The following is a 17,068-nucleotide window of genomic DNA, read 5'->3' as shown; positions in this document are numbered from 1 at the left end:
ACAATCGTTGCCATGGTAACCTACCAAAAGAAAACAAAAATTCCTTGTGTTTATAACAGTGTTATATCAGAAAAAATAATTTTAGTGTTTATCAGAATACATAATGAAATCAGATTTATAAATATTTATAAATAAAAGTTTTGTTAAAAACTACTAGGGTGAACATGACTAGTGATTGGACAGTACTAGTCATTGGACAGAGCACAAAAACACTATATTTATTAAGGTTGCTTTAAAAACTACCTGTTTCTCTTTACAATCAGGCGTCTTTTACTTTAAAAACAGGCAGTTTTTATAGCAACATAAATAAAATATATTGTTTTTGTGCTTTGTCCAATGACTGGTACTGTCCAATCTACTAATAATTTACCCTATACCCATATACACAATATTATATATATTGTTAAATGGAACAAGAAAGAGGAAGGCGAAGGCATGCATTTGACAGCTTACTGTCAGCTGTCACTTGTCAGACGCATTTGACATATTTTGAGGATAGATCATTTTCTAGGTTTGAATTTTGATCGCAAATTAAAAACAAATTTATTCCATAAATCTAGGAAGTGGACGTTCCGTATTAGGAATTTGCAATATCATCTGCCCGTGTATACTTCGAAAGTAAAGTAAAAGAATCGAGTGAGAGAGGACAGCGCGTTTATTTCTAATCATTACCCATGGGAAGTGAAATTGAAGGTTCAACTGCGACGTCCAGGTAAACCGTGAGGTTTTCTCAAAAAATCATTGCGCAATTTTTCCGCAACCATCATTTTTCATTTCATTTCTAGGTATTCAAGTTATGACTGTGATATCGAGTCTCATCTCATACTGCTATACCTGGATCCATTATTCTTTGCCATTGATTCAGCACATAAGTGACTGTGTGAGGTATTGTCCACAAATTTGTCAGTACGATAGCTTTGTGGTTGCATACAGAACTGCTGGCTTGGGAATTACCAATTTTTTATGATTTTCTTACTCATAGTTCTCTGTAGCCCAAATTCTGATACCTTCCTTTACCATAATTATGCTTAATATTCTAATTTCATTAATGTTATAAACATTTTGGATGGACACAGAAATAATACTTAGGTTTATTAAAATCCTCAACAAAGAGCAGTCACAAAAATTTAAACCTGATAATGAATCATAGCTAATATAACTGATTTGTCAGAAATCATAATATTTTTTTTCATAATTCATTTACAATTTAAATATAGCTTTACACTTGGTTGTTAGTACCTTTACTTTTTTTACAATTGGGCACAATTTCATAACCTTTTATCTATCAAATGTTCAATTACCACATTGAACATGAAACAATTGTTTCCTAATACCACATCATTTTATTACAATAATAATATGTTCACAATAGTTACAAAAATTGTGATCATCAAATTTTTCAAATTTAGAGATGCAATGTTTTTTTCAGATAATCTCTATTTAACTCTTCAATGGGCATTGACAAGCAAGTCTTGGGTGTTGTGTGATTGTTGCATGGTTTATTTATTTTTGTTGATGACAAAAACCTTTCAATAAAATAACAAAGCTTGTTTTGTTTGTTGTTTAACTGATTTTGTTAAAAAACATTATTTTTGTAGGTAATATTTGGTTTAGACATGCATAAAACAGAACTTTAAACGTAACTAAATAAATACACCAAAGCCTATCCTAGTATTAAAAATATTTATTATAGCTAGGCAGGGTAAAAGAAACACTTTTGAACACTATCTTTTCCTTTGTTCATCCTTATATATTTGATTGTTTCTTTTCTATTGCAGTGCTGTAGGCACATCATGGTCTGGGAACATAGTTAATGTGTTGTGGAAGTAAGGCTTTCCTTCTATTTACCTACATTAATGTGGTTTACATAATATTATGCTATATTATTTTGCTTATACTTAGCTATGAACTATCAGAATAATTGATATAGGCAAATGGCAACCTATTAGTCAGGACTCAGGGAGCCCTAGAACAAATTTTTTTTGATTACTATCAAGCTAATTTTTTGTGAGTAGCTTCAATTTGATAAGACAAACACAACATTTTTATCAAAACACAAAACAAATAGAACAATCCATATTTTAGGACCATCAAATCAAAGAATGAGATCCTTTTTATCTCTGTTAGCTACCACTTTCAAGATTTTACGCAGATAAAAATGTTGTTTGTCTTATCAAAATGAAGCTACTCACAAAAAATTAGTTTGATAGTAATAAAAAAAAAGTTCTAGGGCTCCCTGACTATACAATGTAATTTCGTTGGATTAAGTCTAGGTGTATCTGCAATGCAGCAAAATTATGTGATACTCTACTTACTACAGTGCCGCGTCATGCAATTCCAGCTGCATTACACCTGTATGGTCTTACCTTTATGTAATTTCCATCTGATGGATCACTTCTAACATTGACTTCACATAAACCAACTTAATTAGGAAGGTTCTCCATCTGCTTAGGAATCAATTTCTCTGAAAAACTTATTTATTATTATTATATTATTATTATTAATTATTTAAAAGTTGAGTAGTATAATAGTACTTGCACTTTGTTTACAGTAGTAGCATTAGTTATGTTTATAGGATCTCATAATTAACCCATCGATCGTAGAAAAACGAGACACAATTATAGCTTATCTATTGTTATCGCAATCGCAATTTTCAATGCAATTTAAATTATTTCCATAATGTACCCTTTTTTATTTTGTATTTTGATGAACTAATATTACTAATTAATGTAGTTAACGTAAGGCAGTTTTTGTTTCAACATGGTCAAAATATCTGTACAATTTACTTACAATGCAGCCAGCCCTGTTAGTGTTAAAGACTGCAAATATTTTGACCTTATAGTGCATGGCAACTAGCCCTATTATTTGGTAACATAACATACAAGATGCATTATTTTGTTTAGCTTTTTTTCATCATTAAGTTTTATTTTCATATTTAACCTACCACTTAAATTATCACTATATAAATAGTTGTTAGTTCATGCATACTTAATTAATTGTACAATGTATTTTAAAACATAATTATAATTACATTGACATACAATATCTAGTTAGTAGTGACGTTAATATACAAACAGCATGCTGAGCTACAGCATACAGGAGCTATAGTTATTTAGGACAGAATAGCTTTACACCGTAAACTGTAAAGTTTACAGTTTCTAAAATATTGTTTTATATTACAAGCCTAGCAATGTGATGTCCTAAGTTTTGTATGTCAATGTATTTCTTTTTTATTTATCTTTTCTTGGTTTAATTTTTTTTCTGGTTGTAGCTGGACCGGGGGCTGGTTTCAGTGGACCCGCCAGTCCGACATGGTGTTGAGGAATGTTGAACAGAAAATACTATCATGTAAGTAATAATCCATACTAATATTATAAATGCGAAAGTATGTCTATCTGTCTGTCTGTCTGTTACCTCTTCCCAAACCGCTGAACCGATTTAGGTAATAATTTGGCATGTAGATACCTTGAGTCCCGGGAAAGGACATAGGATACTTTTTATCCCGGAAAAATGTAGGTACGGTTCCCGCGCGATAAACGAGTTTTGGCGCAACGGAGTTGCGGGCGTCATCTAGTAATTAGTAATTACCATTGGTAAAAAGCGACAGCACCTATGCCAACCATTCCCAAACGCTTGCCTCATGCTAATAGCGGCCATTTTTAGGATACCTATAGTGAGCGTTCTAGGCTCTATGTACACAGTGCCAGCTTTAATATAATAATACTAAATGACGCTCACAATTCCGTTGCGCCAAAATTCGTTTTTCGCTCGGGTAACATACATTTTCCAGGGATAAAAGTATCCTAATATTATGTCCTTTCCCGGGTGTTAAAATCTCTTTTTAAACTTTAGTAAAATCGATTCAGTGGTTGGACGTGAAGAAGTAACAGATTAACAGACAGACATACAGGCACACTTTCGCATTTATAATATTAGTAAGGATAGCTATAATGTATAATATGTGGATCAAGACGATTTTAATGAAAATATGTAATGAGATGTATCATGCTATATTATTATACATTTTTATATGTATTTTATCAGCCGTGTGCAGTAAAATCCCTTAGCGCGGTCGGTAAACCGGACACAATACTTTTTTCTTTATGAAAGAATCAAACCAGCCAGTATCTTATCATAATCATATTATTATGAATCAGTCAGGACTTTTGGGTCAGCCGGTCGATAACCGACGGGACACAAAGATCAGTTTTGTCGTTTATTTTTTATCCTATGTCATTCTGCTAATATCTTTATTAGTAAGAACGTTTGCGGCAGCCTGGATTTATGAATAGGCAGTATGGCCTTACTATAGTGTTGGTAAAAATAGCATTAGCAATAATAATTAATTGTTAAATGCCCATTAGCAATAGTTAAATTAATCGTACTTGCTAAAAAATATGATTGCTAATATTATCGTACGTAGAAATAATCTGCGATCATGATAAAAATCACGTCCGCGCTGTTTCGCACCGCGGTGCTAACTGTTATTACTTATTTTTCACTCGATGCTAAATAATACTCGACGCGAGCGGTGCGATGCGAACCGATAATTCACGATGCCGCGTTTTTAGCAAATAGCAAAGTAATAATACTTAGCATGCTGTGACATCAAAATTAGCATGTTAATGAAATCAATAGAAAATAGCATTAATTACCATTACTAGGCCATGGCCTATGGACGGCAGCGTCCTATTGGCGCATTTTCACTGGTCGATAGGGCCCGCATACGGGGTGCGGAAGATCATGCCACGACCAATAGACATGCGCCATTCGTTATCATAGACTCCCCGTATGCTGTATACCGTACGAGTTAACGACTAATGAAAATGAGCCCTATGGCGTCTTAGGGGGGCGGCAGCGTCCTAGAATAGCGGCAGAGTTCGTACAGAGGGCGGCAATATTAAAGAGGCCTATTTATACTAAAACAATAAAAAATATAAATCTGACCCTGATTTGCGTACTTTGACTGTGATCTTTGTGGAAATAGTTTGTTACCTTCCTAGATGACGCCAGCAATCCGCATTTTTTCAAGATAAAAAGTAGCCTATGTTCTTTCCCGGGACTCGAAAGTATCTCTATACCAGATTTCAGCCAAATCGGTTCAGCGGTTTGGCCGTGAAGAGATAACTGACAGACAGACACACTTTCGCATTTATAATATTAGTATGGATTTGGGTTAATATAAGACTATCGCAGAGCCGGGTAAAAATTATGTTATTTACAAGATTGCATACAGTGCTATTATAACATGAATCATTTTGCAATGTATTTTGATCTTTGAAGTTTGTATGACGATCTTATCATACTAATGTTATCATTAAGACTATCGCAGAGCCGGGTAAAAATTATGTTATTTACAAGATTGCATACAGTGCTATTATAAAATTAATCATTTTGCAATGTATTTTGATCTTTGAAGTTTGTATGACGATCTTATCATACTAATGTTATCATTGTAAATAATAAATAATAAATAATAATAATAATAAAAACTTTATTTACTTTAAAACACATACAATAGTTAAGATAGATATCGAAGTCGCCTAGTAGGCTAATAGCCTGTATCAGGCAAACAACGCTCTTCCATTTTTATACCAGCAAAAGTTATTACTATTTATACTAAGATTAAGAATAACATAATGAAAATAGTTACTTACACGCTCAGAAAGTTTAGAAAAAGATTTAAACATAACATAATTAAAAAAGTTACACACTCAGAAAGTTCAGAGAAGATTAGAAGATTTGATACAATAAAATATTAGTAAAATTTCTTATTAAAAATAGGATAGAGAGTTTGGTACAACTATATACATCAGTGTAATTTGTGTAATAATATATAGTATTGTTGTTGCTATGAATGAGTGGATGTGGAATGTGGATGATCGTGTGTGTGTATTATTTATTAATCTATTTAGTAAGATTTTAATTATTGTGTAAAGTTTATATTTTTAAATATTCTATTAATTTTTCGGTTTCTTCATAATTAAATGGTTTTAAGTATTCCTTAATCATGGTTTTTATATCTCTACTAACTTTATTTTTAATATTTAGTGCATGGTTTATTTTATTGTACACGATAATAGATATATTTGAAAACTGTCTCATTGCAAAGTCAGTTTTTATAATTGGTAGTTCCATAATGTTTCTCCTACTACGCTCAGTTTTAGGAATTATATTCACGGTTTTGTGTCGTTTTAAAATCAAAGATATAATATATAATTTCCTAACACTTAAGACATTACTGATTTCATATAATTCATTAGTTGGTGTTCTTTTTTTCTTATAGTAAATAATTTTTAATAGAGACCTTTGTGCCCTTTCTAACTCTAGCATTTTGGTTTTGCTGGCACCTCCCCAGACAGGGATGCAATAAGTAAGAACCGATTCAGCAAGGGCTATGTATGTCTCCTGCAGAATATTACGCGGAGATTGAAGCCTATTTGGGTCTGTGTATATGTAAGTTGTCTAAGGTTTTTAAAAATCCAATTTAGTTTACGAATCCTACCGGCCATTTGCTCAAGATGTGGGTGCCATGATAGTCGTTGGTCGACTATCACGCCTAGGTATTTAATTTTGTCAACTTTTTCGATTTTCGGACAGCTACAACCAGATGATGTAATATTGTGAAAATTTTGACAATTGTGTATGGTAAAATTATTAATGTCGGGTTGTTTACGATTACGACACTAAAACAAATATATTTAGTTTTTACTGTATTCAGTGTCAGCAAATTATGCGATAGCCAGTTGACCACTTTCATCATTCCATGCTCAGCATTTTGTCTTAAGATGGTCCAATTTTTTCCAGAAAATACGATAGCCGTATCATCAGCATAGGCTATGATATTAGCATTCTTTATATTTAATTTACATAGGTCGTTTATATAGATGAGGAATAATGTTGGCCCTAGCACACTCCCCTGAGGGACCCCATATGTGACATTACTGTCCTCACTGATATGCTGGCAAATTTTAACCCTCTGCATTCTTCCAGATAAATATGATGTAAAAAGGGAAAGAGCAGTACCTCAGCTGATCCCAATATTTTCTAGCTTTTGAATTAGAATAGGAATAGACACGGTGTCGAAAGCTTTTTTTAGATCTAAGAATACTGCCATGCATTTTTGGCCCTTATCAATCTGTTCTGCTACTGTTTGGCTAAGTGACAACACTGCATCCTCTGTTGATCGACCGCGCATAAATCCAAATTGTGAGGAGGAAATCAAATTATATTTATTTAGAAAATTTAGAAGTCTAGCATTAAGTAGTCTCTCTAGTATTTTAGAGATAGCTGGCAGGACAGATATTGGTCTGTAATTGCCAACGTCAGATCTGTCCCCACTTTTAAACACTGGGGTGATTATGGATCTCTTTAGGAGATCCGGGAATACACCACTCTGGAAGCAGATATTTGCAAGATGAGTAAGAATTGGAGCTAATTCGTTTTTGGCCAGTTTTAGAAAATTTATCGGAATGTTATCCCAACCTGATGCGCTATCAGATTTTAAATTATTTATGATTGTTTTAACTTCGCTTACATCAGCTTCCAGTAGGGCAAAAGAGTTTATAATTGATGTCGTAGTGTTATGATAAGTATTAATATTATTTAGAGAGGGGTTACACTGTATATTTTGAGCTAGTTCTTTACCAAAATTTGAAAAATAATTGTTGATAAAGTTTATAGATTCAGTGGGATTATTTTTAATATTAATTAATTCATTATTATCAGAATCAGATTTTTTGCTACTATATGTAATATTTTTTATATTCTTCCATAAGATTTTATTGTTATTAATATTCTTAGTTAGTAATTCACTTTCATATTGGCGCTTTCGCTTTTTTATTAAATTATTACAGTGATTTCTATAGCGTATATAAGTAATTTTTAATATTTCATTGTGTTCGTTCTTTTTTAGTTGTAACTGTAATTTATTTCTGTGTTTTATACACCTTAGGATACCGGGGGTGACCCAAGGTTTTAAAGTAATTTTAGATTTAGGGATCTTAACAGTTTCTGTATTATCTTTTAATGTATCCATTAATATAGATATAAGATGATTAGTCATTAAGTTAGGATCAGTATAGGTTAATAATTGGGTGAGATTTTTTTGTTTCAGACTGTTTAATGCATTCTCAAAGTTGACCTTGCTTCTTATTCTAATAGTGTTCAATTTTGGCTTTAGTTTTTCAAGACAGAGAAGAGTGGTATAATGGTCAGTAACCGAGGTTTGTAAAATAGCAATATGTGCTGTGGTTTTATTCTTATTTATTTTCAGCATAAAGTGATCTAAGCTGCTTTTTCCTCTAGTAGGTATAGTATGTCCTGCAAGTATACCATACGCAGAAAGAGAATTTAGATAGTAGGATTTATTTTTATGATCCTGAGTTTGTGCAGTTTGAGTTGATGAAATATTTATATTTATGTCCCCCGTTATTATAATATCCTTATTTAAATTAAGAGAGTCTATGTGGGAACATAGCACATTAACAAAGTTATCTGTGTTACTATTGGATGGCGATCGGTAGATGCAAAATATGACAATGTTAAAAACATCAATCTGAAGGCACGATGCTTGGTATAGTTTGATTTCTTTTACCATAGCTGATATAGATTTTTTTATATATACCACGACACCGTCGTTTTGGTTTATATGATGAGTGGTTGAAAAAGAGTTGTAATTATCAAGTTGGGGAATTAATTTGAGTTTAACCTGCATTCAGTAAGTACCAGAATATCGGGGGAAAATGACAGAGATGATAGAGTTAGAAGAAAACTGTCCAGATTACAATAGATGGAACGAATATTCTGAGTGACTACAGTAATATCATGTGTGCTAACAGTCAAGTAGTTATGCAATTCGTCACAATTACATTCAATATTACGTGCAATATTTAGATTGTCGATGTCGTTAAGATTACGTAGTCGTTCACCCATTATCTGGATTTTTAGAGTTTAAGAAGTTCCCAAATGACGTGATAATAGTAAAAAGTGCGTGCATGTTTCTCATATTATGTTTCATTTTGATTATAATTATTTTTATTTTAATACTTCTATAAAAAACTGTTATCAGGTTTTTAGCAATAATTAACATAAGATTGACATGATTAACAACTTTACACTGAAATTTTAGTTGTGGTGTTATCGTGTAGGATTGTAGAGTATAATATGTGTGTAAAATTTGGAGTTTGATAGTAATAAATACAATATTTAAAATACATTTTGAGCAAAGTGCTGATGTTAGCAATATTACAGTACATGACAATAGTATAAGTAGCATAAGAATAGAAACTAGGCAGAGTCCGCTTTGTTATATTATGTACGAGCTTTTGCCCGCGGCTTCGTTCGCGTTAGCAAGTATTATTATATACAAACTTTCATCCCCTATTCTGACCCCTTGGGGGTAGAATTGATCAAAATCCTTTCCTATCCTAGCGGATGCCTACGTCATAATATCTACCTGCATGCCAAATTTCAGCCCGATCCGTCCAGTGGTTTTGGCTGTGCGTTGATAGATCACCATGTCAGTCAGTCACCTTTGAGTTTATTATTTATAAATATAAGTATGGATATATTTTTTAAAGTGATAAAATATTATTTTGGACTTCTGACTCAGGAGTCAAAAAAATTGCTCATTAATGAGCAATTTTTTTAATGGTTTCAATTTTGATTTGAAAAATATTTTTTTTTTAAATTGAAGTATTCATTTATTTTCATAAATCATACATGACGTTATCAAAACTTTTTGATGTTATCAAAACGGCCTCACAAAGGCATTGATTTAAAATAACACAAACTAATTTTCAAAACGAATTGAAACTAAAATTAATGTGCCATTGTATTTCGTTATTTTTAACCAAAACTTGACATTAGAATAATTGGTACATAATAATATTATATAAAATGCTGAGATTCGTTTAGGTCAAAAGAAGTGAAATGTTATTTCAGTTCATTTTTCAAATGTTTTACGTTCAAGTTTATAGTTTGATTTAATTACAGTTAAGTAATTAATTAGTGTCTGAATGTGACAGTTACATACTTAGATACAACTTTAAAAATCAGTTTTTAAAATGCTTCATAATATCACATACTACGTCATGTTAAAATGTTTCAAGAGTCAAGAACGAATCTATTAAATTACCCCTTGTAGTGTAATAAATTATGACGCGGACATCCTCATTATACTGTGATTATAAATTAGATTTAGGTACGGTCGCGTGCAAATCTGATATATCAAATTCAACCTTATTCATATAGTTATAATGCTGTTGTAAGTACGAGTCACTGTACCAAGAATGTGCATACTTAAACCGTCACCATCTGTCGTTTTTATATCCATATACTTCCTATTATAAATGCGAAACTTCGTTTGTTTGTTACCTTTTCACGCCCAAACCGGTGAACCGATTTTACTGAAATTTGGTATCCAGGACTCAGGAGATACTTTCAGTTTCAGTAAAGAACATAGGGTACTTTTATCCCGTAAAAATGTACGGTTCACGAGCGATAAACGATTTTTTGCGCAATGGATTTGCAGGCGTCATCTCTTAATGTACATATTTATTTATTTACTTATTTACATATTTTAGTTAGCAACTAGATTTTACATCGAGCGCCCAAATTTCAGGAATTATAAAGATAAACCTGATTAATGAGATAATATTAGTGGGGCAGGTTCTTATCAACAACGTTTTAGATAAAATCTTTTGTCATCAATGCCTTGATTTTATTGTTGACATACTGTTACTGTTTAATTTTTAATTTTTCTTCATACTGTTTAATTTTTCTTCAGAAGGTAGTAACTAAAATAGAGATTGTACACGTGTTTCTATTGCCTCCTTCAGATTCACAGAGCGATTAGCGATCTTAGGCTTCAGTCTCGAAACCAGCGGGCAGCGGGGCGACAGCGGCGCGTGATAATGTAAAGATTTATATGGATAAACCGTCTAATACACCGCGCGCCGCGCCTCTCGGTTTTCGAGATATCTTTACAATGTCACGCGCCGCGCCGTCCCCGCCCCGCTGCCCGCTGGTTTTGAGACGGAAGCTTTAAAGTTGTGCGCCATTTATACTACCTTGAATCTTGATCACACAAGCTGTTCTTTCAGGTGTAAAAACAGCGTACAACCGTTTCTACGTGGATATCGGCTCGGTGGTCGGTCAGAGCGACAAGCTATGGACGATATCCCTCAACGAGAACTCCCCAAAAACCCCCCTGCTGATGCTGCACGGCATGGCGGCTGGGGTGGCGCTGTGGTGTCCCAACCTGGACGCTCTGGCCGCTGCGAGACCTGTGTACGCCATTGATCTGCTAGGTAAGTCATTTGACCGCTGGGTCAGATGACCGCTTGAGGGTCATTTGACCGCTTGGGGTCCGCTAGATCAGCAGTAGCTCCTTTCCCGTTGCTGCTGGACTGCCATGTGTTGCCTGTATATGTCGTCGACTTGCAGTAAGTGCTGCTGGATCAACAGATAGTCGCTCAGTGTACACGTTCGCACATTAATAATAATGTGTTGGCTATAAGTTATAACTTATTAGTTATTATAATACCATGTAAATTCCTCTCATTAGCTAGTTCATTATTTACATAATAATGTTGGATAATAATTTATTTTCTATGTATATTCTATAATATTGTAGAAGTATCAAGAAATTAAATAATAATATTATTATGATACTTAGTGATTTAAATATTTTAGAATATTGAAATACATAAGATGTTTTCATTATTTTTCCTTTCATGTAGATACCACCTTTGAGACTGTAGTGTTTACCACAATAATTAATGAAACACAATATTCCAGCTATTTTCACCTTATTTACTAATTAATAGGAATTTTTGACGAAATAAGGTGTAATAATCATCAACATCATCCCACCATGAAGCATTTAATATAACCTGCAGATTTCACACAAACCAAAGACATAATTTTGTTTATATAAATGGAAATCATGTTTTTATGAAATTCAAAAGTAATATTAATGTAATACTGCTATAAAAACTCGTGAGATGATAATTTTTATCAAAACCGGTTGTGTACTTTGTTAAAATTAGATACTTAGTTAAAACTTAAAAATCGCCCAAGTGCGAGTTCGGCTCGCGCACGAAGGGTTCCGTACCACAATAGAGCAAAAATAGGCTGAAAATTGTGTTTTTGTATCTGATTATAAATTATTAAATTACAAATAAAAAATTTAGTGAATATTTCAAGAGATTATGTATTGCCGTTATTGATATCGAGCAAAAAATTGCAAAAAATCACGTTTGTTGTATGGGAGCCCCCCTTAAATATTACATTTATTTTGTTTTTACCCGACTGCCAGGAGGGTTATGTTTTAGTATATTTTGTTGTTTATAGCGGCAACAGATATACACAATCTGTGAAAATTTCAGAAGTCTAGCTATAGCGGTTCTTGAGTTACAGCCTGGAGACACACAGACAGACAGACAGACGGACAGACATCGAAGTCTTAGTAATAGGGTCCCGTTTTTACCCTTTGGGTATGGAACCCTAACAATGAAATTTCTATCAGGAACCTACAATGTAGTAATGCAACGTTCGTTCCAGGTTTCGGTCGCAGTTCCCGACCTAAGTTTGCCTCCACTCCGGAGAAGGTGACCGCCCAGTGGGTGGAGTCTATCGAGGAGTGGCGGCGCGAGCTCAAGCTGCAGGAGCTGGTGCTGCTGGGACACAGCCTGGGGGGCTACATCGCGACAGCATACGCCATTAAATACCCTGAGAGGTAGGTAGCCCTGGATTTATATATAGGCCGCGGCATAGGGGCTACGGCGTCTTAGTCGTCCTTGGGGGGGACGCCAGATGGCGCTGTCTACTCGATGAATAAAAACTACTCCGTTTTTTAAAACGGCTAGTTGCAATGTAATACCGCGGCTTGTACGGACTTTTTACACCGTATTAAGTTTCCATTATGGGGATTGGGGACAAAGACAAGCAGAGGAAAAGGTGTCAAGTAGTTATAACACGCTTTTAACTTTGGTACGACATTTCATGAGTAATAATTGCCGTTTGTTAAATTTAAATCATTTAATTTTGACTGAATTGAACAACAAACGAATCTACTAATATTGCAAGATTTTGTAGAATTAAGATCCAGAGTTGGTTTTAACCCATCAATCCCAAAGTGGCACCCGGCTGCCGCATAACAATTGAAAATCTATTGTGTCTGCGATACCCACGATCGAGGTATTAATATAAATTGTCTGTCAATTCCAGAGTCCGTCACCTGATCCTGGCTGACCCGTGGGGCTTCGCGGAGAAGCCGGAGTCCATGCCCGGGAAGTTCAAAGAGGTACATACTTAGTACTCGTGTTGTTGTTAATTATGTTACACCTCTACAGTGTTGAAACAACATGTCAACAATATGGTAGTTCCTTAAAGAATTTGTTACCAATTTTGGTTTTCACATAAGTAAACGAGTTCCTTTACTTTGTGAGGAAACAATTTCCGAGATAACTTTACCATCATAAAACAATAACAGCCTTATTAATAAACACAGACTAGAGCAAGAATAACTTTACTCCTAGGCTTAAGGTAAGAGTAATAAAATTCAGTATTAATAAACATGGAGTAAGGAAGGAGTAAACTAATCCGAATCTACTCTCGGAATAAAAGTTAGTCCTTCACGCTACCTAGTTTAAGGAGAGATTAAGTATAGAACAAAGGTGTATTTTGGCATTTGAAAAAAGACATTGGAACAAAAAATAACACGACCCAACATTTTATAGGTACCAGATGTCTAACGTTCGTAAAAACTTACTTTTTCATCTTCATCCCAATTACTGGAACGAATACGTTTTGTTTGTTCGCTCATTGTATTTGATAATTTACAATAATAAATTAATATTACTTATTATATTTTATTTAAAATATGATAATATTTATTATTGTAAATTATCAAATAAATATAATAATATTTATTATTATAAATTATCAAATACAATGAGCGTATTTTAATATCGTTGAATCAACGAACAAAAAAAAGTTTATCCCAATTACTGGAACGAATACGTTGTTTGTTTGCTCATTGTATTCGATAATTTATATATTTTATTTGTTTTCAACACAGATTCAAAGTACAAAACTTCAAAGAAGTAACGTTACAAACTTGCACAAAATAACAGTACTAACAAAACCAAAGAACAAAACAGTAAACACCCTAGCACCACATGCACGGCATGCACCACAGCAAAACCCGCACATATTTTGAATTTTGAAATAATAACAGGCAAAGTATGTTGACTGTCAGTGTCATAAATGTAATTTCTGACGTTAGTTTATTCCCTCAGTGACACTATTTACTTTTAAATTGGAAGAGTTGCCATAATGCACTCCTTAATCCCGATGTAAGGAATGTATTGTTACTCCAAGTTTACTCCACGTTTATAAATAAAAAATTATTACCAGAGCTAAGTCGGCCGTACTCCTGGATTAACAACTCCGAGTGTAAGGACGGATTATGCTGGATGTAGGCCATTTTTATTAATAAGACCGTAAGTATTTATATGACGTTCCTAAACAAAAACGAAAAGCAAAAAAGTTATCTTTCCTAATTGGAAGAAAAATCGTATACAAATTGTAGGCAAGATTTTTTTTGTATTCGGTCATAAAGCCTCCACTTATGCAAAAAAAAAGAAAACATCAATTTTTTTTTATATGTTAGTTACCCACTTTTCCCACTTACGTCTTCATTTGTTCACCAGGTGCCGTGGTATGTGCGCGGTATAGCCACAATGATGCGTCCATTCAACCCGTTGTTCGCGGTCCGCGCTGCCGGGCCGGCGGGCCGCTGGCTGGTGGGCGTCACCCGGCCCGACATCCCCCGGAAATACCGGACATACGTGCCGGAAGCGGACGACGTCATACCGGAGTATATATACCAGTGCAACTCGCAGACACCTAGGTTGGTTATAAAAAAAGTCACAAGTCATATCAAGTCATGACTTAAACTCATTATAAAAAATGTGACCAGGCTGATAATGATGAAATATTGCTAAAAATACTGTTGATCAGAATTTAAAAAAATAGATCTAAATCGGTTCACTCGTTTCTATGCTATGATACCACGGACTGAAAACACACAGCAGTCAAATCAAACTTATGTAACGTCTCCCTTCTGTCAAGATATTGCATAGCTTTTATCACGGACTTCAAGCGCGGCGACCGAATGAAGAAATTCCGTAACGAAAAATATCTAACACTACCACTCCGACCGGCGTGTTTGCGTGCTTGCGACTAGACGTACGCAAATTATAATTGCACAAGTTGATAAAAAACGCTATGTAATACCTTTACCGCGGCATTCTCCAAGTGCCACACGTATTTTTTTAATTTCTTAATTATTTTTTTAATACAGTCCCACTGCTGGGCAAAGGCCTCCCCCAAGGCTTTCCACTTTTCTCTATCTAAGGCAATTAATTTATCATCCACAGCGGCGAGAGCGCATTCCACTCTCTCATGACGGGTTTCGGTTGGGCGCGGATACCGATGTCGTCCCGCGCGAAAGAGCTGCCCGCGCGTCTGCCCGTCACCGTGCTGCGCGGCGCTCGCTCCTGGCTTAACAACGACACGGCCGGACAGATCGCTGCTGTGAGACCCGGGGAGTCATACACGTCGGATCAGGTACGATAACTCAAACTGTAAGGGCTGGGAGTTAAATTCCCACGACGGGACGTCGCATCATGAAACGACGCCGCGTCGTGGTACGACACGACGTCGTGTCGTAGTTTTTTACGATGCTCGTCGTAGATTCCCACGACACGACGTCGTATCGTGTTTTGGTGTCCCAGCCCTAAGGGCCCTAGCACACGCCGACTTTTTGTAGCGATGTAGTAGCTATCGCGCGTTTGCTACGAAACAGTCGCGAAGTGCTCGCTAGCTGTGTGTCCTAGCTCACGGGGCGCTCATCAAAGCTGATCGAACATTTGTACAGCACCGTACGCGCCGAACACACCGAATAGTACACGAAATGCGACGCGTACGGTGCGGACAAATGTGTAAGGTTTCATACCATTTCATACAACAAATTCTAAAATGCGGCGCGTGCGTGCTGATAAATATGCGATATCTTTTAGGGTCAATTTATACTAGCGCAGAGTCGAAGCGCATCGAAGCGAATTATTAAAACTGAACAACAAATTCAACCTTAACTTCAAAGCGTTAACGCACATATTACTTCTGAGAATTTAAAAAGGCGCGCGCATCCGCGCGCACTTTCGCGAATTCGCTTGACCACCGCTTTTTGGTGCGCGCGCATTCTCGCGCGTCCAAGCGCATACAAGCGAATCTACGCGTCATCACTGTAGGCACTCTGGCGAATCCGCGCGCATTCGTTCGACTTGTTGCGAATTTCACGCTTCGACGCGCTTCGCTGCGCTTCGACTCTGCGCTATTATAAATTGTCCCTTAGTCACAATAAAAACGCGATTCAGTAGCGCCACACAAATACCTGACAACCCGCTCCCTCCGTTTTCTCCTCGCTGTCGTCACATCGCTACAGTAGCGCGTTGCAAACGCGACTAACATGGGTTAGTAGCCCACGAATACCAACGAGTGATACTTAACCCCTTATTTTCAGTTAATAAACGGCGCGGGACATCACGTGTACCTGGACAAACCGGAAACATTCAACAAGCTCGTGAATGAGGCGTGCGAGCGAGCAGACGCCGCTACCCCCGCCGCCAAGAGAGATAACTCCACCCCCTCACAAGTTGACTCCACCTCAAAGAGCACAGACTCCGCCTCTTTAAAGAGCGCGGCTGACTCCGCCTCCTCACAGGCTGGTACCGCCCCGGATTCCCCCACATCCAAATCTGACTCCACGACAAAACCTGATCCGGTTGCGTCGTGATAGCTGTTTAGTTTATTCCAGAAGAGCAAGCTTTAAAGGCCCAATGAATAAACGAAGAATAAGGGGCGTTTCCTTACAGGTACGATCCTAGAATTGTTATAAGATCCAATAGAATAAATGCTTAGCAGGTACGCAAATGAAGCAATTCTTTTGATTTTTAAAAACAGACAAGATTAATACATTTGGCTGCCATTATCTATC

The 17,068-nt window shown here is 35.7% G+C and overlaps 1 protein-coding gene across 6 annotated transcripts; it reads left to right on the top strand.

Annotated features, from left to right (window-relative positions):
- Positions 1–494: 494 nt before the first annotated feature.
- LOC121736965 ((Lyso)-N-acylphosphatidylethanolamine lipase) lies at positions 495–17,008 on the top strand. 6 transcript variants are annotated; one of them, XM_042128451.1, is made up of 10 exons: positions 495–712; positions 1,430–1,465; positions 1,779–1,826; positions 3,272–3,348; positions 11,106–11,312; positions 12,568–12,742; positions 13,234–13,309; positions 14,721–14,920; positions 15,450–15,639; positions 16,595–17,008. In XM_042128451.1, exons 2-10 carry the CDS (start codon positions 1,452–1,454, stop codon positions 16,865–16,867), a joined length of 1,260 nt encoding a protein of 419 aa, XP_041984385.1. In that variant the 5' UTR covers positions 495–712; positions 1,430–1,451; the 3' UTR covers positions 16,868–17,008. The 6 variants fall into 6 exon arrangements, with proteins under 6 accessions (XP_041984385.1, XP_041984382.1, XP_041984384.1 ...); XM_042128448.1 differs by lacking the exon at positions 1,430–1,465 and adding an exon at positions 786–885; XM_042128450.1 differs by lacking the exon at positions 1,430–1,465.
- Positions 17,009–17,068: the final 60 nt, after the last annotated feature.

The sequence above is a fragment of the Aricia agestis genome, chromosome 20, assembly GCF_905147365.1.
Source record: "Aricia agestis chromosome 20, ilAriAges1.1, whole genome shotgun sequence".
NCBI classification, from domain to species: Eukaryota; Metazoa; Arthropoda; class Insecta; order Lepidoptera; family Lycaenidae; genus Aricia; species Aricia agestis.
This window is presented reverse-complemented; position numbering and strand designations above follow the sequence as displayed.